At 39.0% G+C, this 25,090-nt stretch overlaps 4 protein-coding genes across 4 annotated transcripts; 3 read left to right on the top strand and 1 right to left on the bottom strand.

Moving 5' to 3' along the window:
• Positions 1–1,349: 1,349 nt before the first annotated feature.
• On the top strand, positions 1,350–11,715 carry LOC107568592 (protein HID1-like). Its single transcript, XM_016254559.1, has 6 exons — positions 1,350–1,364; positions 2,438–2,521; positions 5,849–6,019; positions 8,666–8,788; positions 10,479–10,585; positions 11,583–11,715. The coding sequence occupies exons 1-6, from the start codon at positions 1,350–1,352 to the stop codon at positions 11,713–11,715; spliced, it is 633 nt and encodes a 210-aa protein (XP_016110045.1).
• Positions 11,716–13,465: 1,750 nt separating this feature from the next.
• LOC107568594 (protein HID1-like) lies at positions 13,466–15,421 on the top strand. Its single transcript, XM_016254561.1, has 3 exons — positions 13,466–13,552; positions 13,631–13,789; positions 14,761–15,421. The coding sequence occupies exons 1-3, from the start codon at positions 13,500–13,502 to the stop codon at positions 14,822–14,824; spliced, it is 276 nt and encodes a 91-aa protein (XP_016110047.1). The 5' UTR covers positions 13,466–13,499; the 3' UTR covers positions 14,825–15,421.
• An 821-nt stretch (positions 15,422–16,242) lies between these two features.
• Positions 16,243–19,252, bottom strand: LOC107568591 (otopetrin-2-like). The gene is made up of 6 exons (XM_016254558.1): positions 19,243–19,252; positions 18,599–18,735; positions 18,455–18,513; positions 17,954–18,075; positions 16,941–17,755; positions 16,243–16,413 (listed from the first exon to the last, which is right to left on the bottom strand). The coding sequence occupies exons 1-6, from the start codon at positions 19,250–19,252 to the stop codon at positions 16,243–16,245; spliced, it is 1,314 nt and encodes a 437-aa protein (XP_016110044.1).
• Positions 19,253–20,200: 948 nt separating this feature from the next.
• On the top strand, positions 20,201–24,566 carry LOC107568596 (Usher syndrome type-1G protein homolog). The gene is made up of 3 exons (XM_016254562.1): positions 20,201–20,381; positions 23,209–23,659; positions 23,760–24,566. The coding sequence occupies exons 1-3, from the start codon at positions 20,218–20,220 to the stop codon at positions 24,564–24,566; spliced, it is 1,422 nt and encodes a 473-aa protein (XP_016110048.1). The 5' UTR covers positions 20,201–20,217.
• Positions 24,567–25,090: the final 524 nt, after the last annotated feature.

The following is a 25,090-nucleotide window of genomic DNA, read 5'->3' as shown; positions in this document are numbered from 1 at the left end:
ACCGCCAATGTTTTCTGGAAGTATTCCTGAGCCCATGTTGTGATTTTCATTACAGTAGCATTCCTGTATGTGATGCAGTGCCGTCTAAGGGCCCGAAGATCACGGGCATCCAGTATGGTTTTCCGGCCTTGACCCTTACGCACAGAGATTGTTCCAGATTCTCTGAATCTTTGGATGATATTATGCACTGTAGATGATGATAACTTCAAACTCTTTGCAATTTTTCTCTGAGAAACTCCTTTCTGATATTGCTCCACTATTTTTCGCCGCAGCATTGGGGGAATTGGTGATCCTCTGCCCATCTTGACTTCTGAGAGACACTGCCACTCTGAGAGGCTCTTTTTATACCCAATCATGTTGCCAATTGACCTAATAAGTTGCAAATTGGTCCTCCAGCTGTTCCTTATATGTACATTTAACTTTTCCGGCCTCTTATTGCTACCTGTCCCAACTTTTTTTGGAATGTGTAGCTCTCATGAAATCCAAAATGAGCCAATATTTGGCATGACATTTCAAAATGTCTCACTTTCAACATTTGACATGTTATCTATATTCTATTGTGAATAAAATATAAGTTTATGAGATTTGTAAATTATTCCATTCCTTTTTTTTACTCACAATTTGTACAGTGTCCCAACTTTTTTGGAATTGGGTTTGTATTTGATAGTTAAAATGACTACAAATTCAGGTTTTCGTCACCTCGGTCAGTTGAATATTTTGATAATATTTCATTATGATATTTGATATTTGTTGTGGAATCGTCGGTCACATGTGAAAGTGTGATATGTCTGCTAGCACGAGAATGTGTTTTGAAATGTTAAAAACATCTTGAATGCTGTTAAAGATAAAGCTGAAATTATATGACACAGTCCAAGGTAAAAAAGCACATTTTGTTAAAAAAGAGAAAGGTTGGGAGGTTGTATCAAAGCATAGCTCAGTAGCTCAGTACATATAAGATACATAAATGTAGTTTCAATTGTGTGAGTACAAGGTTTTGTTTTTTCAATTTTGCTCCGTTTTGTCCCACTTCTCAACTCTATGACATACAGTATAACGCATCTGAACACATTTATGACAGCTGATATTGCATTTTAACGCTGAATAACGAAACAGTTGAGAATTAAAATGTAAAATGCGTTGGTTTTCATGAGAGTGCGAGATTTGTCAGAGTCTGCTTTACATCCGAATGTTACTTTTTGTTGTTGTTGCTGTCGAATGTTTTTGTCACATTACTTCATTTACGTTATACATCTGGAATATGGGTTGCGATACTTGTGAAAAGTAACAGATTTAAGGGTGAATTTGCTAAACAGTGTTTTCCTAGCAACTGCCTAGTGCGTTTGGAATTTATGAATCCTACTATGGTAACTGTGGCAGAGACCTGGCTCATGAATATTAATATGAGCTGACTGACTGAAAAAAGTAATCTGATTACATAACTCGCGTTACTTGTAATGCGTTACCCCCAACACTGATCATAATAATTTATTATATATTACTTACTTACTAAATTATTATAATTTTTTTTAGGAATGCAATAACCGCTAAACATTTTTAAAACAAGATACATTTACAAAGAGCTAAACTGCATGAGAGAACATATCTCCAGTATAACCGTGTTTTATTTTCTTTCAGTTGTTTTAAGCATAAACCTCTCTAAATACATTTAAACTAAAGTTGCATATCTTGTTTGATACCATTTATTTTAGGTTTTTTGTTTGTTTGTTTCCTTGCTTGCATGTTTTTGTTGAAAACATCAAATGAAATGATGAAATGATTAATTGTCAAGTCATCCAAAAATAATTTAATAATACGTGTATAAGGGTAGTTGATAAATAAAATGGAATATTTTCTTTAAAAAAGAATCGATGTAGTCTCAAAAATGCATGTATTATATAAAAAAAATCAGTGCTGCTGCTGTCACTCATTTATATAATCTGAAATGATTAGCTGTTTCTTGTTCTCTGCATGGTCAACATGATTGCATTGTTATTTTTAACTGTTAATGAAATATTGATGTGATTTCTGAATTCAGTGATTGGATCAGCCCAGCTGTTGCTTCAGTCTGGTGTGTGTTAAAGGGATTTACGTATGCATTAAACCAGGGGTGCCCAAACTCGGTGCTGGAGGGCCGGTGTCCTGCAGAGTTTAGCTCCAACTTGCCTCAACACACCTGGGGCATGTTCAAGCTCTAACCGGTGTGCGCCGTTTTGCCACGGTTTCCGGTTTGAACGACATGTTTCCTGGAAACGGTGTGTAACGGGGTTTGAGATGCGTTTTCTCTTGTTTGGTGGGTGTGTCAAACATGTCAGCCCAATCAGCAGCAACATGTAAACCATGCGGTATTAAAGAGACAGCTTGCACAATGTAATTAACATGCAAATAAATTCTCAAGAGCAATTATATTGTTTGCACATGTTTCTTTACCACCGTTCAGGATGTGTTTGCCCTGCTGCCCGCCGCTGAGATCCGAGCCGTCCGGGAGGAATCGCCCTCCAATCTGGCAACACTGTGTTACAAGGTAGCGTTCATCTGTGCCGAAATCGATCCTGTTATGACATACGTGTAGCGTTAACATTCAGTCATTAGAGAAAGTGCCTCATCAATAATATATGCAGTGATTGTGTGAGTTTAAAGGTGTTGGTGGGGCAGGAAAACTGCTGGTGCTTTCCCCTTCCTGTCTCAAACCCTGGGCTTCCTGTTTGAGGCTGCCCATCAGAAAGAAAGCATGATTAGAAATCTTCAGACGCACATCCTGCCAGAGGAGTGTACAACAGAGAGAAAGAGAGAGAGAGACGTGTTGCTTTACTGTGTACTGAAGGAATAAAAGCGTGACATCAGGCCATAAGTAAAGAGATTTTATTGTGTAACTATTTAAAAATGATTTAACTTGTATGCACATGTACTCTGTTTAGTTTCACAATGGCCCCAAATGTATTTCACATTTATCTGAATGTCTGGATAACAAAAGATAACAATGCACATCAAAGGCTATGTCATTTATTTGAAAGCAAAATAGGATACTTTTCATACAAAACATTTCAGAAAAAGACGTTTTATAGATATATGATTTAGTATACACTACCATTCATAAGTGTGGGGTATATATATATACAGTGGGTACGGAAAGTATTCAGACCCCCTTACATTTTTCACTCTTTGTTATATTGCAGCCATTTGCTAAAATCATTTAAGTTAATTTTTTTTCCTCATTAATGTACACACAGCACCCCATATTGACAGAAAAACACAGAATTGTTGACATTTTTGCAGATTTATTAAAAAAGAAAAACTGAAATATCACATGGTCCTAAGTATTCAGACCCTTTGCTCAGTATTTAGTAGAAACACCCTTTTGATCTAATACAGCCATAAGTCTTTTTGGGAAAGATGCAACAAGTTATTCACACCTGGATTTGGGGATCCTCTGCCATTCCCCCTTGCAGATCCTCTCCAGTTCTGTCAGGTTAGATGGTAAACGTTGGTGGACACCCATTTTTAGGTCTCTCCAGAGATGCTCAATTGGGTTTAAGTCAGGGCTCTGGCTGGGCCATTCAAGAACAGTCACAGAGTTGTTGTGAAGCCACTCCTTCATTATTTTAGCTGTGTGCTTAGGGTCATTGTCTTGTTGGAAGATAAACCTTCGGCCCAGTCTGAGGTCCTGAGCACTCGAGAAGGTTTTCGTCCAGGATATCCCTGTACTTGGCCGCATTCATCTTTCCCTCGATTGCAACCAGTCATCCTGTCCCTGCAGCTGAAAAACACCCCCACAGCATGATGCTGCCACCACCATGCTTCACTGTTGGGACAGGTGATGAGCAGTGCCTGGTTTTCTCCACACATACCGCTTAGAATTAAGGCCAAAAAGTTATATCTTGGTCTCACCAGACCAGAGAATCTTATTTCTCACCATCTCACCAAACTCCATGAGGGCTTTCATGTGTCTTGCACTGAGGAGAGGCTTCCATCGGGCCACTCTGCCATAAAGCCCCGACTGGTGGAGGGCTGCAGTGATGGTTGACTTTCTACAACTTTCTCCCATCTCCCAACTGCATCTCTGGAGCTCAGCCACAGTGATCTTTGGGTTCTTCTTTACCTCTCTCACCAAGGCTCTTCCCCCCCGATAGCTCAGTTTGGCCGGACGGCCAGCTCTAGGAAGGGTTCTGATCGTCCCAAACGTCTTCCATTTAAGGAATGGAGGCCACTGTGCTCTTGACAGGGGTATCCTGGACGAAAACCTTCTCCAGAGTGCTCAGGACCTCAGACTGGGCCGAAGGTTTACCTTCCAACAAGATAATGACCCTAAGCACACAGCTAAAATAACGAAGGAGTGGCTTCACAGCAACTCTGTGACTGTTCTTGAATGGCCCAGCCAGTTCAAACCCAATAACCCAATTGAGCATCTCTGGAGAGACCTAAAAATGGCTGTCCACCAACGTTTACCATCCAACCTGACAGAGGATCTGCATCCAATCAGTATAATCACACACAGCTGGACTCAAATGAAGGTGTAGAACCATCTCAAGGATGCTCAGAAGAAATGGACAGCACCTGAGTTAAATATTTGAGTGTCACAGCAAAGGGTCTGAATACTTAGTACCATGTGATATTTCAGTTTTTCTTTTTTAATAAATCTGCAAAAATGTCAACAATTCTGTGTTTTTCTGTCAATATGGGGTGCTGTGTGTACATTAATGAGGAAAAAAAATTAACTTAAATGATTTTAGCAAATGGCTGCAATATAACAAAGAGTGAAAAATTTAAGGGGGTCTGAATACTTTCCGTACCCACTGTATATTCATACTTTATAATTTATACTTTTATTCAGCAAGGACACATTAAAGGGATCAAAAGTGATTTTAAAGACACTTATAAAGTTACAAAAGATTGTTTCAAATAAATGCTTTGTTTCTGTCCATCAAAGAATCCTTTACAAATTGTATCACTGTTTCTACTAAAGTATTAAACAGCACAGAACAGTAATAATAATAAATGTTTATTGAGCACCAGAATCTCCATATTTGAGAATGATTTCTGAAGGATCATGTGACACTGAAGACTGGAGTAATGATGCAGAAAAATCAGCTTTGTCATCACAGGAATTAATTGATTATCTTTTCAAATATATTTAAATATAAAGCAGTTATTTTAAATTGTAATCATAATATTTCACAATGTTACAGTTGTTACTGTATTTCTGATTAAATAAATGAAGCTCTAGTGAGCTAAAGAGGCATCTTTTAATAAATAAATAACAAAATAAATCTTACCACCCGCAAACTTTTGAATGTTAGTGTAGATCACTGTTTAAAATGAACACAAAAATATTGTGCAACATTGTATTTGTGTTTGTGGATCATATTCAAAGTTAATATGATTAACTTAACAGATTCATCATAGATTAGATAAAGTTTATTATGATTGTAGTTTTATGATCAGACCTATATTTGCATGAATATAAGGTGGACATTTATGGTCTTTATTTATTTATTTTTTAATTGCACTTCTGCACATGTCTGCAAATTTGAGTGTACATACAGTATATGCATGCATGCATATTTGTGGATGGATGTGTATGTATATGTTTGCATATGTATATCTTATTATTATTTGGTATAGTATTCTTGATTATGTTTTGAAATATTTTTTTATATTTTTACGCATATTTGTATCTTGCCTTTATGTTTTTACTTGCAATTTGACCTCCTGATGTACTTTCTGCTTTAATAAATTTTTAGTATTGTTAAGCAGAAAAGTAAATAAACTTCGAAACTGAAAATACTCCCATGTATGTGGATGTGTTGGTGTTCATGTTCGTACTGTCTTCTGTATCTGTGTATTCCCACAGGCAGTGGAGAAGTTGGTTCAGGGAGCCGAGTCCGGCTGCCCCACTGAGAAGGAGAAACAGATTGTGCTGAACTGCGCTCGTATGCTGTCTCGAATCCTGCCCTACATCTTTGAGGACCAGGACTGGAGGGGGTTCTTCTGGTCCACCATCCCTGGTGCTGGCAGAGCAGAGGTGAGGAGCATTCACTAAATAATAACCATTAAGTGCTAGCAACTCACCTTCTTGTTTGGAATTTACAGAAACTGATTGAAATTCAGCAGTGTGACTTCAAGGTTGTGTTTAAAGGGTCAGTTCACCCAAAAATGAAAATTATGTCATTAATTACTCACCCTCGTGTTGTTCCAAACCCGTAAGACCTTCGTTCATCTTCGGAACACGATTTAAGATATTTTTGATGAAATCTGAGGGCTCTCTGACCCTCCCATAGACCGCAAGGTAGCTACCACGTTCAAGGTCCAGAAAAGTACCAAGATGATCGACAAAATAGTCCGTGTGACATCAGTGGTTCAACTGTAAAGTTACGAAGCTACGAGAATACTTTTTTGCAAAAGAAAGCAAAAATAATGACTTTATTCCACATTTTCGTCTCTACTGCATCACTTGTGGACGCGCATTCATGACAGTACCATGACGCAAGCGTGTGGCGGCGTCGGCGCTGACCAGGGTTGCCAGGTTTTCACAAGAAAACCTGCCCAATCGTTACTCAAAACTAGCCCAAAACTAGCCCAATCGCGTTTCGAGGCGGTCCCCAGTTAAAAATCGAGTGGGGAAAATACATGTTTTTTGGTGGGGTTCCCCTGCTAAAATTCACATTCCAGGGGATAAATATCAATGTTATTGGAGTCGCTTCAACCCGCGGACATGAAAAAGAACACTGTGATAAAGTAGCCCAATTCCGCGGGAAAACCGCAGACTTGGCAACACTGGCGCTGACCCAGATCCGGTGTGATGACGTCATTAAGCCGGATCTGGGTCAGCACCGCCACATACTGTCATGAACGCGCGTCCACAAGTGACGCAGTAGAGACGAAAATTTGGAATAATGTCGTTATTTTTGTTTTCTGAGCGCAAAAAAGTATTCTCGTAGCTTCGTAACTTTACAGTTGAACCACTGATGTTACATGGACAACTTTGTCGATCATCTTGATACTTTTCTGGACCTTGAACGTGGTAGTTACCTTGCTGTCTATTAGGGATGCACCGATACCACTTTTTCCAGTACTCGCCCGATACTTTTATTTTTTGGTACTTGCCGATACCGAGTACCGATACCGATATTTTTATTGCATTTGTACATTTTTTAAATATTGGGTACAGAAACCAGAAGAGTATGTATAATGTTAGTTGGTTAACTTTATTTATCAAATAAATACAGTCAAACCTAAATTTATTCAGACACCTTCAACATTTCTCCCATTATCATTGACATTTATTATATGACAAGAACTCAGAGTTAAACTGAGTCAGAACAAATTCAGCTTGATAATGTTAGATAACTTTGATAGAAAGGTATGTAATAGATTACAAATCAACCAAACATTAGACAGCTGTTAGTATGACAGTATTTACACAACTATCAATACTTAGTCGGGCAACCCTTTGCCTTAATGACAGCCTGTAGTCTCCTGGGCATGCTGTCATCCAGCTTCATGCAAACCTCAACTGCAATGTTTTTTCCCAGACTCGGTCTGAATAATTTTTGGTACCAAATTTGTATCAGTTTTACTGATAGTCCACTGTATGAAGAAATGTTGGGTATAATTTGTCACAGTTTACTTTATTTTGCTATGCTCACTTACATGAACTATAGTGTCCTGCACCCACTAGTAAAAAAAAAATCTAAAATTATATCTGGTCTGAATAATTTTTGGTTTGACTGTATATCCTTCGGTTATTTTCACACTTAATTATGCCCATTAAAATGTATTTTACAAGTTTTTGTTACTTTCACTGTTCATTTTTTGCTCTATGGTACATCATCTTTCATTTAATAGCATTAGAGCTGCTCAATTGCAGCGACTCAGTACTGTAATCACGCACTTTGCTGTAATAATGCAGGGAACCACTTGTTATAAATCTCCTAACTGTGATATTTTCAGAAATAGAAGTCGCGGTTTTTTTTTCATCTGAAACGTGCTGCGATTTATATTCCAAAGCCACTCATATAATGCAGAAACAATCAAGCAAGCAAAACACTCGCAACGCGTGCAGGTATTTGTACTGATGCAGAATAGTACAGCCTAGTGCATTTCACAAAGGCTGCTAGATTCACTTTCGCCAGAAAGTCGTATATGCCTAAGGTTGAAAATAAATTATGTTTATAGTGAATGCCCCTATGAATGGTCTTATTTTTACAATTTAGTTTTAATCCAAATGATGCGTGTGCTAAGTGAGTGAACTTCAAAGATCACACAACAGAAGTGCGTGCGCGCTCTCTCTCTATCTCTGTCTCTGTCTCTCTCTCTCGTTTAAGTGCATTCGAAAATAGCAGTGTAGGATTATGAAATGCACTCAAATAAATGTCCCTCACCTCAAAGATGATATATTCACACAAGCACATTTGTTCAGTTTTATCATGCGTTATGTCCTAGTTGTGGTTGGTTATTTGCTCTAAGAGAAATCCAAATTTCTACAAATCAATTCTAACCCTTCCTACATACTCAGATTTTAAATATTATCATCAAATAATCGCTATAATCAAATAAAACATATACTATAGGTAAAAAATAATTCATAATAATTAAATAATAAAAAAAGTAAATCAGTTCAAGTAGCATTTAGATTTTTAGTGATTTTTTTGCGCTTGTCTCTGCATAGATGGATGATATGGAGGATGAAGATGAAGGCGCCCGTCCGCTGGCAGAGTCTCTCTTATTGGCTTTGGCTGACTTGCTCTTCTGTCCAGACTTCACTGTTCAGAGCCACAAGAAAGGAAGACCTGTGAGTTCACCACTGTCTGTCAAAATGGATAGGAACAGAAGGATACATTAGATTTTGTAGTCCAACATCTGTACAAGTTACATTTTTAAAGCGTGAAACCGTGATGGTATTGTTAAAGCATGGCTTTAAAAAAGGAACCTATACATTAATAAAATGTTTTTTTTTAAGGCACCCTGTTAAAACTGTATTATTCCATAAATATCCACTTTTTTAAGGCTTAAGCACTAAAAGTGTGTAGGCACTTGTAGTATCTGTTGGTTTAAGTCTATGGTTGGGTGAAATATAGTAAATGAGTAATATATATATGTATATACACATATTAGACCTAAATTTAAGATTATGTATTTGAATTGCATATCATATTTCTGTCTGTTTTTACACAGGTTAAACATAAACTAATAAACTTAAAAACTGGTTAAGAGACTTATACTTAAGAAACTGCTAAAGACACTTGACCCTCTAACACTAGCACTCTTTATTCTTTTTCTATTCTATCTACTTTTAATTATTATAAAAGATCATAGTAACTTGACACTCTTAACACTAGCTCTATCTATTCTACTTCTTTTCTATCTACTTTTTATTCCTTCAGAGGCCATTTTGAAGGCTCAGGAAACCTTTGCAGGTGTTTTGAGTTGATTAGCTGATTGGCATGTCACCATATTCTCATTTGTTGAGATAGTGAATTGGTGGGTTTTTGTTAAATGTGAGCCAAAATCATCACAATTAAAAGAACCAAAGACTTAAACTACTTCAGTCTGTGTGCATTGAATTTATTTAATACACGAGTTTCACAATTTGAGTTGAATTACTGAAATAAATGAACTTTTCCATGACATTCTAATTTATTGAGATGCACCTGTATATAAAAAAAACTTGCTACGTGGGCTGTGTTTGACTAACCGGGACTTGTCATAGCACACTTAGTTGGTTTGATTGCTTTTATTGCTCTCATTTGAATGTTGCTTTGGATAAAAGTGTCTGCCAAATGATTAAATGTAAATAGAAACGAGACTTCTGTAACAGTACTAATAACCTGAGTGTGGTTTAAATAACCAGTAACAAGATTTATATATTTGACATCAATAAATCCCATTTGTTTAAATTGAATATTGCTTGTTCCACAGCTAGCCATATTTTTAATAAATGTAGTTGTTTTCACAATGAGCAGATTTGTGCTGATTTAAACATTTTGAATAACTGTTAAAACAATTTGAATAAATATGTCGTAAAAATATGAGTAATAAAATGCAAACAAATACATGCAAATAGTTAATAATAAACTATGCTATGTTTTTTTAAGTGTTTCTTACCTTTTTCATTTATGACTGAGAAATATGCATCACATTAAGTTAATTAATGTTAAATCTGTGTAATCCAAATGGATAGACAATTTAAATACGTAATTCTTACATTTAGGCCTAGATATTTCTCTGATTTTGCTCTGGTCTTTATCAATTATTTAGTCTGAAATGGCTGTATTATCAAATTAAGCATTTGTATTAATTGTATAAAATAAATGTATCAGTGTTACTCAACCTCAAACAGTAACAGGTTAACAGCTTTATTAATGATTGACTATATGTCAGTAATGTAATGAAATGCTCTTAGTTAATTTGTCCCATAGTCTGTCTGTGCGCAGTTTCCAGTAAATTCAGTCTCAGGTTGAGTTTCTGTTTCTTATGTACAGGACTCGGTTGAAGACATGCGGTCACTGGACAGTTGTGAATATATCTGGGAGGCTGGAGTGGGTTTCGCTCAGTCCCCCCCACTCAACTACATCCATGATATCAACAGGTGAGAGAGAGTGACGGGATGTGAGGTAGACTCCATTCCCACAGCCACGTGTCTTTATTTGAGTTTACATGGTGACCTTTTAATCAGTAACCACACAAGAGTTAAAGGTCCCCTGAAATGCTTAGAAACAACGCAGCGTTACTCTGTGTTGACGTCATTTTAACTGAAACAGGAAGACAGGGCGGGACATATCAAGCAGCCCTGCCCCTTTTTAAAATAGCCAATAGCGTTCGTTTATATCACAGCTTGGGCTAGAGCCATTCAGAGCCGTTGAGCTCCGTAAAGCCGCATTTGACAGGGTATGCCAGCCACAATCTCATCCATATTGCTATAAAATATAGCATTCTGTGTAGAATTCAAATAGCTCCGATACATTTTGTATGCGCTCCGTGCTATCGTGTCTCTGGACCGGAGCAGAGTGTGTGCGCGGTGCTGTGGTTAGCGTGACACAGCGTGAAACCAGACTTCTTTTTTTTCTCAATGGAAAGCATATTTACACTGTTTGAATCGTTCCCTGTCCCCTATATAGTGCACTACGTGCCATTCGCTGCACAGAGAATACTAATTCTGTGGACAAGTGACCGATTTCAGCCGCTGCTTCAGCATCTATTTTATAGTGTAGGGGGCGGGCACTTCGGATTCTAGAGAGCATTTGATTGGACAGAAAGTTTGATGAGAAGCTGAAGTACGACGTGACGTCAAAAAAAAGAGACGAACTGCAAGCTTTAAATGCTTATATCTTCTAAATGCGAATTTTGTCACTGTTTTGGAGCACACTGCCTTATAGATAACCTTAAGACTAACATTGATACTAACACTCAAAAAAACTTTAGATTTTTTGATTTCATGGGGACTTTAAAAAGCCTGCACCTGTTTTTCCACCCCAACTGAGATTCAGATCAGTTATTTAAAGATCCGATTAGTCAAATGAGCAGTTTGAATGTGTTTACCGTGCAGTGGTGCATGTTTCACTCCTCTGTATGTGGTGTGTTTATAGGACTGAGCTGCTGAGGTTACTGCTCGCCTGTTTCTCAGAGGCCATGTACCTGCCGCTGACATCAGATAACAGTATTCTCAACCCCTGGGTCACCTTCTTCTGTTCCACTGAAAACAGGTCCGTCTCTTTATGACACGCAAAAGAAGAATGCACAACACAACACAACACTCCCCAATTAAACACCCAGAGACTTACTAGCGGTGTTTGCTAAGTTGAGCCTCTAATCCTGAGTATTAAACACTAGTGTGTAAACTTCAGTGAGGCCTCTTTTGATTTGGGCCTGGAGGAAACCATCTAGCACACAGCCAGCACATCCTAGCAACCGCGTAGCAGCACAGAACACATTAGTAACAATATGTTAAATAAGTATTCATAAGTATTTTTGCATTGCATAAAATCAGGATACATTTACTTACTCCCAAGTTTTTTCACTCCATTTCTGTCACCGATGGAGTTTTGGTTCCTTGCCGCTGTCGCCTTTGGCCTTTGGGGATTCTTAATTTCTGGCAATATTGTCAACCCAATTGCACGGATACTATCTGAACTGCACTGAGCTGACTTTAACTGAAAAATTTTGGGTTTTCTATTGTCCTCTTGCATTATCAACACACTATTTTCCTGTTTAACATTATAGTTCACCCAAAAATGAAAATGACCCCATGATTTACTCACCCTCAAGCCATCCTAGGTGTATATGACTTTCTTCTTTCAGACGAATACAATCATTGAGTTATATTTAAAAATGTCCTTTTCCAAGCTTTATAATGGCAGTGAATGAGTCTTTTGGACTATTGAAAAATAACACCCATTCACTGCCATTATAAAGCTTGGAACAGCCAGGACATTTTTTAAAGGGGTCATATGATGCGATTTCAATTTTTCCTTTTGTCTTTGGAGTCTTACAAGCTCTTGGTGTATAAAGAAGATCTGTAAAGTTGCAAAGAATAAAGTCTCAAATCCAAAGAGATATTCTTTATAAAAGTTAAGAGTCAGCCACGCCTACCTAAAACAGCTCGTTCTAACACGCCCCCACATGTCTACGTCACGATGTGGGAAGATTTGCATAACGCTGCCCAAATGTTCACGCAAAGAAAGAAGGCGTAACTTTGATTCTCGCTGTAGTATTGTTGTTGCTGCCGCCATGTCGTGAAGGCGCTGTGTGTTTCGTTGTGAAAGTGAAACTACTTTGTTTGGTCTTCCAAAAGAGGACGATATCCGCTTCGTCATGCCTAGAGCTGATCCGTGCTGGTCACTGAGGAAATACATCAACTTCGCGCTATGCATCGCCGGATCGACTTTCACTGTGGACGAAGCGGAGTCCAGCCAAGGGTCGTCACTTGTGGTTGCTGCAAGCTCGCCGGACGCTCCTTCGTCGAATCTGCCAGCCGTGCCGTTCTCAAGCCCACCGGCCTCCACTCACTCTAGAAAAATAAAAATCAGTGCAAAAAAAGTCACCATGAAAAGAAAATACACTTCAATTTTCTAAATGCATGCTATTGATATTATGTGAATAATACATGCATATATTTTATTTATTTCATATTTTCTTAAATCAAAATATCATAACTTTGGTGACACATGCAGGACTTATCCAGTGATTTAGTCCCCATAAACCATGCTCCTGCAAGCTTACATTCATCTGCCTCCCATCTCCAAATCCAATCAACAACCGACTCCTAGAACCAAGTCGCCGCCTGACATTTTTTTTCTTTGTCGAGAATCCATTAAACTCATATGTACGTCACAATAAAGAAGAAAATATCTGTTAGTACTTTAGTTTCATTGCGACTTTAAGAACAGCTCCAAAGTTAACAATTTCAAGTATGAATAAAGCCCATGAGAGCTCTCTCTCCCCTCTTGTCTGGACTCATATTGCAGGTCCTGTCCTGGAAGAGTAAACTTCCACTGCAGACCATCATGCGCTTGTTGCAAGTACTGGTGCCACAAGTGGAAAAAATCTGCATTGACAAGTAAGAGGAGAGTTAGTCATTGATGGATGCATGTGGTTTGTTTTGATGCTGTGAAATGGTACTTTGTTCTTGAATTAGGGGTCTAACAGATGAATCTGAGATTCTGAAGTTTCTTCAGCATGGCACTCTAGTGGGTCTGCTGCCTGTGCCCCATCCCATTCTCATCAGGAAATACCAAGCCAATGCAGGAACTGCCATGTGGTTTCGCACGTACATGTGGGGAGTCATTTACCTGCGGTTAGTATGACATTGCAGTTTGTGCTCGGTTTTCTCAGTGGGTGTTTTCTGGGCATGTAATCAGAATGACATAATTTATCCTTTCAAGCAAAAACATGACAGATGTTTTTAAATCGAACATATTATTCAGAAACCGAATATTCATCTTGAAATAATGTAGAGCAGGATTTGATTTTATCTGTTGGGATTGTATTGGACATGTTGTGGGTAAAACATGCTATGATATTTTGAATACAATTTGTATATTCATGTGCATTTGATTGGACTGTGAAAAAAGGACATTCATTCTATTTTTTTTTCACGCTAAAATAATGCTCCTAAAAATAAGCATAAATAATAATAATAAATAAAAATAACCTTCTTTTTTTTCTTTGGATTTTGTGGGAACAAATGTATAAATCCTGCACACTACTTAAACTTGCATTATTACAAAATTTTCATACATCAAATTCTGTATTTTTTCACGCTAAAATAATGCTCCTAAAAATAAGCATAAATAATAATAATAAATAAAAATAACCTTTTTTTTCTTTGGATTTTGTGGGAACAAATGTATAAATCCTGCACACTACTTAAACTTGCATTATTACAAAATTTTCATACATCAAATTCTGTATTTTTTTATATAGAATATAAGGCTGCCTAATTGGAGGTGGTGCCTTTGTCATTATTAATAGCTCTAAGTACTCTTAATAAGTTGTTGCATATTTTGACTTTTTTTGTTTGCATTATAAAATATTTGTATGATCAAATTTAAAGTTTGTGTAGTGTGTGGGATTTTTTTTTTCTAATTCATATTTGACATTTGTCCAGTGCACCTATGAATGATTCAGGTGTGCGAGGCACTGTATTTTCCTTTTGATTTTTGGGTAAAATATGTCCGGCATATGTTTTTGGCATGTTTAACTCAATTCAGCCAGGTAAATGAAATACATTTGTGAGTTTAACGTTGTTCTGTCTTTTCACTGTAGTAATGTGGATCCTCCCATCTGGTACGACACCGACGTGCGTCTGTTTGAGATCCAGAGGATGTAAGAATGAGCTGTAACCTGTCGGTCCCTGACAGCCCACCCTGCAGACTTCATCTTGCCTTGTCATTTCACTTTAACCCGTTCCACTTCCCCAGAGAAGAGGCGACACATCATAGACTGTGAGACTCCATGAGAGGTGCCCATAGCTGCCAGACGGCCTATCAGTGGTCTGTTTGCCCTGGCTGGTGTACAGATGATAAAGTGTCTAAATATAAAGCATGCGCTCTGATAGTAAAAGCATACTGTGGTCAGCAGCTTAGGCAGCCCAGACATGTGAAACTCTCTCACTGTGGTTTTTATAGGAACAAGGTGCTTGTTATAAGAAGGAATGCTATTTATAGTATTGAAAACCTTTTGAAAAATTTCTAGGAAGTTGTTAATTTAGAAGCATTGACCTCTAGATTGTAAATCTTCTAAATCTTCTTTTTTTTTTTGGTTATCTGTAAGAATGTGTTTACATGCATACTACCAAATTTCATTATAGTAATGTCAGGTATGAAGAGTAACTGGAAGAAAAATGAACAGAAAATCAAAAGCTGGTTTAAAATAATTGCACCAGTATTCATATACATCATGAAAATGTAAAAAAAAAAAAAAAAAAGTTGTTTCCAAAGTATTATATAGCAGTTGTTTGTTGGTATACCAATATCTCTATTTTTGTCTGCATATCAATTTTGCTAATGAGATACTGTAAATATCGCTTGATGTTTAAAGTAGAAACGCTGTCTATGTATATGAAACTATCCAATGTTGTCAAATGGCAGAACGATTAGCTTATGTTTACTGAATTTCTGCATATGTTCATCATATTGTTTAAAGTGCCGATGACTGTAACCTGAATGTTTTTCTTCATTTGTGGCAGTATTTATAAGAGTGCTTGTGGAACAGATCAAGAAGTTGCATTTGTACATGTATTTTAATGTTTGTGTATTTGTGCAAAAATTGTCCAAATATATTGAGAGGATGTAGCGTACAAAAACACACTTGTCGTTGTGTCACGTTTCCTGTTCAGACCTCATTTATCCATAAGGAACAAAAGCATAAAAAAACAGAGTACAGCAATATGTTTGCTCATTTTAATCTGGGTACACAGTGACCAGAATAAACAGAAATTGGGAATTCACAGGCGCTAATGAAAAGGTGGATCTCTGGTATTCTAGAGGGTTTCACCGCAGTGCTAACGGTCAAATGCCTGTAACAGGATTAGGCCATATTTCAAATGATAACTGTGACATCATTCTCATATTTAAAAAGTTTTCAGTTCAACATGGTCTAGATCTCCACACACTAACATATACACATAAAAGGTAGTAAAAAACAATACAATTTCTCTTTCAGATAAACAAAAATACACTATTAAAAAATATCTATTTTACAAAGATATGTGCATAAGCTTGTACAGTTCTTGAGTGGTCGGTTGATTTACGAGGTGAAGCACACCTCAAACAGACTAGCCACTGAGTGCATACGGTAGAAGATCCCAAATGGCATTCCAATATTCACAACCGCTGCCCACGTTTGGAATTCATAAATGTTTGATCCGACGGTGTTGTCAAACTGAGGCCGGGCTCCAAAGGCAGGCATAATCCAAAGCTACAAGACACAAATGCAATGTACAGAATTAGATTTAAAACTAGTTTTTGACTCTGATGTGTTACAGACAAAGAAATCTAGGAGTTATACACACATAGGATACAGAAAGCATAGGATTTGGAGCGGCTTTTTAAAGCCAGGCTTGTTGCAACCACAAAATTGTGGCAAATAAAACAACCATCGTAGAGCGATCATTAGTAATCAAGGTGCTTGCTCCACTCCCAGCTTCTTCTAATTTTGTTACGTGATGAGTAATAAATGTGATACAAGTTAATCCGATGCATGGGTATGTTAATAAAATCACTAACCAACCATGAAAAAAATATGCAAAGAATGTATCCTTTATGTATGCCCTCTAACTAGGGTTGCAAAGTGGCTGAAACTTTCCCAACATTTCCAAAATTTTCTAGAAGATTCCAAAAGATCATGTAAAGTTTCCAAACATTCTGGAATATTTCCGGAAATCTTCCACCCCTTTGCAACCCTACCCCTAACTCAATAAAGAATATGGAGAGTCAGGTACGTACAATGACATTGCAGAGTAGCAGGAAGGCGCAGATCTCCTTAAGGATCCTCCTCTTCCAGTTGAGTCGACCCTGAAGCAACGTCAACGGGATGGGTAGCGTGTGAGCTGGGACGATAGAGCTACTCCGTCTTTCCGGGTCTCTCTCTCTTACAGCCATGACGTTGGCGAAGACGGTGGCTGTCTCCGTCTCTTTGAAAGGCTCCCGATGGAGGCCCTTGATGAGGAAGGTGTTCTGTAGGCACAACTGGATCACAGTCAGAATAGAATTGGCCAGGTTGAGCCCATTTATGTGCCCCTGGACCCCTGATGCCAGAACAGCTACTATAGTGAAGTAACAAATGAGGAACTGGCCCAGGGACGATCCCACAAGCAGTCCCACATCCAGACTCCGCGTAGGGTTCTTCCCAGACACCTGATCCCTCTTATCCATCCGGAAGATTATACAACCGATGAGAGTTGTGATGGACATCAGAAGGATGGCGACTATGTTCATGATGTAATGCATTATCAGAGCTTCCTCCTTCTTTTTTGGTTCCTCCTTGGCCACATCCACTTCGTACATCACAAACGTAGCCAGGCCCGCCACCAGAATGATCAGGCCAGCAATTGGACCGATTAGGACGTCCCACAGACTAAAGCGCAGATTGTGGCTATGGTGATCATCCATCTGGCGGCCAACGTTTTTCCACATGACGTAGGCCATGGCTGATGCGAAGAGGCTGTACTCGATGTTGAAGGGATACAGGTAGTAGTAGACCTTTTCAAAGACATCGCACATGTTATGGCTACACTCGCATTCACTCGCTCCAGAGCGGCCTGAAAGAAAGACAACAGAGATAGTCAGTGCAATGCTCTACTTAATCTTCAAATGAAGCATATCGATGCAGGGTGTTTGATGTGAGAATTGCAGATTGGCTGATGATTGGAAGCCTCATGGCTAATGTTGGACTGCTATCTATACAAATGTGGTTTACTGATGTTAAGCACCTTGTGACGTGACATCGAATCTGTGACCATCGTTTGAAGAACTGTTGTATGAAGGGTCGGCTGGAGCCACTGTTTGATGGAGCGACTCCTCCGTCACTGCCATCATCCACACCACGAGGTTCGTTGACAGCGTCAACATCAGACCACAACTGCAATGAGAGACTAAATATTACTATACAGTAATGCTAGCAGCCCTGTTTCATAGAAGAGAGTCAATGCACATGCCAGTATCCTATCAAACCCTGAGTCTGGCAAACATTTCCTTGAACTAACTTGTATGCTCATTGCTTCACACCGAGACGTCATACAGCTCTACAGTCAACGGGCTAGTCATGGTGGTTACACACAACTCATTTCCTTTACGGTTCTGAAAGGGTGTGATCATTTGCCTACATTTGTCAGACATTCCCATTCATTTCTTTTCCTGACTACATGCTGAGGTCAAGAAAGTAAAAGACAAGGAAATAAATTGACAAAAGCAGATAACAACCAAAGTCTGCAAAACATCATCGACCACCTAGAACTCACCGTGTGATGATTTGCTGTATCTGCACGCAGTCTTTTGCATGAACCCAGAGGACGTATGTCTGGAATATGGAAGAGAATATATTGAAATGATCTAGAAATACAAGAACAAATAACCTAAAACCGTTCTTTATAGTTTTAACCTACCTGCACAATGACAAACAGAGCTTGCACAGCAGGGAAGACTATTTTCACAGGCGACTCGCAGTGTATACGACCCACGTAATAAATCATCTTGAAAATATCCATGATTACACTGCAGCCGCCGAACAGAACCAGTCCACCTGATAAATACACAAGCAGAACATAAACACATGAGACTAGATGTCTACAGAGTACACAACATTATGCAGCATCTTAGTGATAAATAAAAATATCCTCATTGAGAACTACTTGTGAACTATGACCAGTTAATAAAGAATAACCAATTAATTACTAATCACAACAGTAACGTCTTAAAAGTGAACAACTGGGTTCTTTGTGGAAACTAATTTATGAATTTGATATTTTTTAAAATTGTGTTTATTATATTGAATTTGAATATTCTTTTAGTAATTATCAAATATCTAATAAGGAACTACCTTTGTCCTAAATTTGCTACTACTTACTGCTTAGTTAATCTTGCTCCTCTTAGTAAATAGTATTAACTTAAGAGTTAATGTAGTACTACCTATTATTTCCTGCATAGTTACTTGCTAACAACGGACCATTATTCTAAAGTGTTACCAATTAATTGTCATATACATTTGATGATTTTAAAATAGCACTATTCAGTATAACACAATTGATACTGATACACATGTTGGTTAGTGTCCTACACTTACCACGAACAGAAACTGCTGGCCTGCTGAGGAGCGTGCCACCTCATGGCATATATATTCACTTGGTGACACAATGATTTACAGCCGTAAAACTGAAGGACCTGTAACCTGTCAGACACAACACACAGTACACAAATAATTAGAATGTATGAACAATTTGACATCCATACACCATGCAATTACAGGCAAAATAAATCTTCAAACATCAGTGGTGGTGTGTATGATAATGCCACAGCGATGAGACATCATGATATATATGCCTAAATCTATATATAATCCCCATAAAAATCCAATTGATGAGGTATTATAAAAAATATTGATTCAGCACATTTAAAACTACTATGACAACGTTCATGTGAAGACAATAATAGGCCTTATTAACGGCAGTTTACATTAAATCATGAAATACAGTGAAAGTATTTGGCCACCAAAGCAGCAACTAAAGATATGAATCTACAAATATAATACAAATCTAGAATACAAATCTACTTTTCAGGCTAAACATCTCTAAATAAATAAATAATAGAGGGATAATAAAAACTGACGGCATGCATCCACTAAAACTGGTCTTAAACGAACTGGTCAAGTCACTGCAAAAAAATGACTGCGAAAAGTGAAGGTAGCTTTCATTAAAATATCAGACAATTTTAGCATACTTTATTTGAATGTTTATTAAGCATTAAACAACTGTTTCGTAATGCTGTTAGACTTTGAAGGAGGGAGCAGTGTTCTTTTAAATCCAATATTATATTATTTCGAATCCCAAATGGGGAAAAGATTGCGTTTTGGAAGGACCGCGCAGAAGCCACACCCTCACAAGCAGCAGCGCGTCCGGGGTGTCCTTGGAAACTCCAAGTGCCTAACGCGCGCTGCAGCCGGTCAGGGGTTCAGACCTAATGCACAGAGCCCGTGAAAGAGTGATGGAGGCTGAGGTTCGAGATCACCATGAATGACAAATACCACAAGGCAGCTCGGGATGGCTACCTTGACTTGTTGAAAGAAGCGACGCGGAAGGACCTGAACGCTCCGGATGAAGATGGCATGACACCGACCCTATGGGCCGCTTACCACGGCAACCTGGAGGCGCTGCGGCTGATTGTAGGGAGAGGGTAAGACTGCGCGTCACTCCCTACATTTGATTAATTACAAGTTATGGTTTTGTTTGTAGATTTAGCAGAAGTTTAACCCGTATGTGTGCATGTACGCCTCATATAATACGGTTTACGCAGGAACCGGCATGGCGCAGAGCTCTGGTCACCGTTACTGTATCATCACACCTCAATGCTGGTGTCACGACGGCTGATGATTTGATGAGGTTAATTGGGTGTTGAACGTGCTGTTCTCAGTTCTCCAAACAACTTCTTTAAACCCTTTCTCGTGATGTTTGTGGTGGTGTTATATAATATGTCTCAAGTTTGCAGAGAACCATGTCATGTTAACATAATACCATAAATGGCCAGTTTTTTTTTTTATAAGTGACCCAAAAATGTACATTTGTAGCATGGAAACTGGGTTCATTTAAGTCAAAACTATTATGTAGCGCTGACTCAATACTGACTTTGGCAAGTCAGATCAGGTAGAAAAAATCAACTGCAAGTTTTTACATTTTGGGCATAGCAAACCATCAGCATGAAAACCAAATTCTTATTAAAACAGATACCATTTTAGTGGTATTTTTTTTTCTTCACGTTTTTGGGTTTCTGTGGCTCAGCCTAGCAGAACGTGCCGTTAGCAACAGCACCAAGGTCACAGGTTCAATTCCTTGTTAATGCATGGACTGATTAAAAATGTATACCTTGAATGCGCCTTAAGACAGATATACTGCCCTTGCTACTTCTTAGAGGCCCTTATTCATTTGCAGTGTCGTTTGAGTTGTTTTATCACTAACAACGTGGAAACAAATTCCGCTCTGTTAATGTTTACGACAGTAGACAAATAAAAGCGAACACACAAAAGCTTTCATCAAAGCTGACCTGGTTTCCTTTGCGGACCTAGAGGCCCTTTATAAAAACTCTTAATTGTGAGAAGTTCTCCCACTGTTCGGCAGCCTTGAATGGATAATCGGACTGTTTGACCATTGAAAGCCACTGGCTATTGCGTTATCTCCTCCATGTAATGCGAAGCAAGCATCGTATTTTTACGGTAAGAACCAATTTATGCTTATGTACACATAGGGATTCCGTAATTAATCCCTTAATTTGGGTGTTTCTCTTCTGTAGTGATTAAGTCAATGCACAGCATGGCACTGCCTGATCCCTGAAGCATGATTTCCCACGATATTACCTACCGTTTACAGAAAAAGGCGTTCAAGAGGTCATTAGTGCCTTGCGGTACGTGAGAACAGACTCTGACCTGTCATGAACCATGCTATTAGAAGTTGCTAAGAATTAGGGACAGTAAAATGATGGTAAAAATAGCAACAGTGGTAAAAAATAGACATTTATGGGTGGTGGGGATCATATAGCAGTCAATTGTTAAGTGATGGTTGGAGATAGCATATGACATTATATAATACACCACTTTATGTGTAAGTAATTTTATAATAATCTGCCAGTCATATGTCTGATTATCTGACAGTATTAGTGGGATAAAAATGACAGTTCATAACTCATGGTCTGCTCATGGTACCAGCTGCAGTACATGTCTAATCGGGTTGGATAAGGATTTATAAGGGTGTCTCATTTTATAGGGCAATAAATGAAGTTAATATATTTGATGGAGGTATTGGCATGCCAAAATCAAGGTCAGGCAGGTTAGCAGGTCATAATCCAAATTCTGGCTTGACCCAATAGCGCACACAGCTCCCTTTGCTAACTGTGAAAACCTTACAGCTTTTTTCATCCATAATGCATCACTGCAAGGCTTCACCTGTCACCCATCAAATATTAATTAGGCTCAGCTAGCACTAGATGCAGCAAACAGAAAGATACAGCATAACTGTAAAGTGAAAACTCAAACTCTGAAACCAGCATTTTTCAGTGCAGTTTAAGTCACCTGTAGGTGTAGGTGGGGATATACTTTAGTTTCGTTTCAAGCAATCCAATTATCATATCGTAATGCATCGCACTGTAACGAGTCCTTGCAAAGTGTGTCGTATAGCAAGTAACATTAATACTGAGCTCTAATGGATATGTGTGACAATGTCTAATAGAGAATTCTGTATGTGTTTGTAGATATCGCAACACAACACTTCAGTAAACAAAATTCCAATGAGTGTGTGCTTAAAATGCATTTTCTAGAATAGTCTGCATTTTTTAAATAGTTATATTGTGAACAGTCACTATCTATGTAGTTTTAAGCAGTCATAGATTAGAATATTATGGTATGATTTGACATTAATTCAGAATTTAGGTTCTTTGTTGATCAGACCTGTGTTTACAGTCTGAACACAGGAATTTAGTGTGACATCACCTATGCAACTCTATCATTCTTGCTAGTAAGGAGACACCCAGTTAGCTCCCTCTTATTCAAGCAGGTGATCAAATTACAGATCCAGTGCTCTGGGTCGGCATTAGGAGAGATAAACCTGGATTACTGGCTTAAATAAGAAAACTTATGTAAGTAAGAAAAATAAGAGATTGTATGGGTTGTATAACACACCTGTTTGTTCTTCTTATGATGATTTTAGATATCAAATGTGTAGAACACGTTGTTTCAGTTTCATAGACTTATGCATTATTTACTGGCCTTCACGGATGACAAGCCAGTGCTGAAAACATAATCAAAAAATCATGTGATTGACAGTGTGGTATGAGCTATTCTTAGGATATAAAACAAGTGATAATGACAGCTTAGACAAGCCATATCCAGTTTCACCTAACACATGAAAGTGTGAATTATATTATATATAAAGGTCATAGGGTCTGAGTAGTAGTTTCACAGAGGTCACATTTAAATGCCACACCTGATATGGATCTATTACGGCTCTACTTTCAGGGGGAACCCAGATAAGTGTGACATATGGGGGAACACGCCACTCCACCTGGCTGCCTCCAATGGCCATCTCAACTGCCTGTCCTTCCTGGTGTCATTTGGTGCCAACGTGTGGTGCCTGGACAACGACTACCACACGCCTCTGGACATGGCTGCCACCAAGAACCACATGGCTTGCGTGCGCTATCTGGACTCCATCGCTGCCAAGCAGACAGCCCTCAATCCCAAGCTAGTAAGCAAACTGAAGGACCGGGCTTTCCGCGATGCTGAACGCCGCATCAAGGAATGCGTTAAACTGCAGCAGAAGCACCGGCGGCATATGGAGCGTAGATTTCAGAGAGAGACAATGGAAGCATCGGTCTCTGATGCCATGAGCTTCTCCAGCTACGCCAGCAGCACCTTGAGTCGCAAGTTACGCCACTTCAATACTGCCACTAGTGTGCCATACTCCCAGGTCAGATTTTCTCCAATTGCTCTGAAATGCTTAAATATTTGATTGTTTGGTTACAAGCCACAGTCACTGAAGCTACACTTGTACCATATTTTCGCTCTAGGCTACTCTCCATGCCACAGCCAGGGGCAAAACTAAGATCCAGAAGAAGCTTGAGAAGAAGAAGCAAGGTGACGGGACATTCAAGATTTACGAAGATGGCAGGAAGAGTGTCCGCTCTTTGTCTGGCCTACAACTAGGCAACGACGTCATGTTTCTGAAGCAGGGAACGTACGTCAACCCTAAGGATCGGTCTCGTCGTAACATACGTGATATGTTCCGTCATGACAGCGAGGATGCTGTCTCACGTGCCATCAGTGAACCCGACCTGCACGGTTATGATGTAGACCACTCAGAGATCAGCACAGACTCGGGCCACGACTCGCTCTTCAAACGTCCCGGCCTGGGCACCATGGTTTTTCGCCGCAACTATGTGAGCAGTGGACTTTTTGGCATCGGTAGCAGAGATGAAGGCAGTCTAGCAAGCAGCGAACGGGTCGATAAAGTGCGCCTCCGCAACCGGATCCATCGGGAGCCCGGTCTGGACGAAGATAGCATCGGAAGCGCCCGTAGCCTGCAAGAGAGGAACATACAGGAGCTGCCATGGGAAGAGGTGGAGTTGGGGCTGGATGATGATGATGAGCCTGACAGTAGCCCTCTGGAAGTATTCCTAGCCACACAAAGCATGAACGAGTTCATTCCTATCTTCAAAAGAGAAAAAATCGACTTGGATGCCCTGTTGCTGTGCTCAGATGATGACCTCAAGAGCATTCACATCCCCTTGGGGCCCCGCAAGAAGATCATAGACAGCTGTCAGCGCCGAATGGAAACCATGGAGGACCCAGGCTGCATAGAAGACACGGAGTTGTGAAGTTCTGCCCTTAATGTCTGTTTTTACCTCAGTGAATGTTGAAGAAAAAGCAAGAGTTTACAGGAACCATTGTTCCGTTTTTCTTTGAAGATGGTAATAGTTACTTCATCAACATTTGGCCAATGCACCAGATATGCTAAAGAAACAGATGTCTAAAACAGGAGTGTCCAGTCCTGCTCCTGGAGGGCCACTGTCCTGCAGAGTTGAGCTCTGGAAGTTTCTACTGATCGTGGAGACCTCGATTAGCTGGTTCAGGTGTGTTTAATTGGGGAAGTCAACGAAATGAAAACAACCTGTGGTATGAAGAGAGAGTCTCTTGTAATAATTTTTTATAGAGAGATTTATAGAGGACTAATGTTGAAATAGCTGAAATATTACCTCTGTAACAGCTGGCTATATTACCTATTTAACTGACACAAACAACGCAATATGCATAAAAATGGTAATTCAGTTCAAATTGAATGGTTATCACGTGTCATGTGGCAAATGCAGAGAGTGAAAATGAGGTCACATCTCATTACTCT

The sequence above is a fragment of the Sinocyclocheilus grahami genome, unplaced genomic scaffold (genome assembly GCF_001515645.1).
Source record: "Sinocyclocheilus grahami isolate Dianchi unplaced genomic scaffold, SAMN03320097.WGS_v1.1 scaffold1260.1, whole genome shotgun sequence".
NCBI lineage: Eukaryota > Metazoa > Chordata > Actinopteri > Cypriniformes > Cyprinidae > Sinocyclocheilus > Sinocyclocheilus grahami.
The sequence above is the reverse complement of the archived record's forward strand: the minus strand, read 5'-3'. Positions and strand labels throughout refer to the sequence as shown.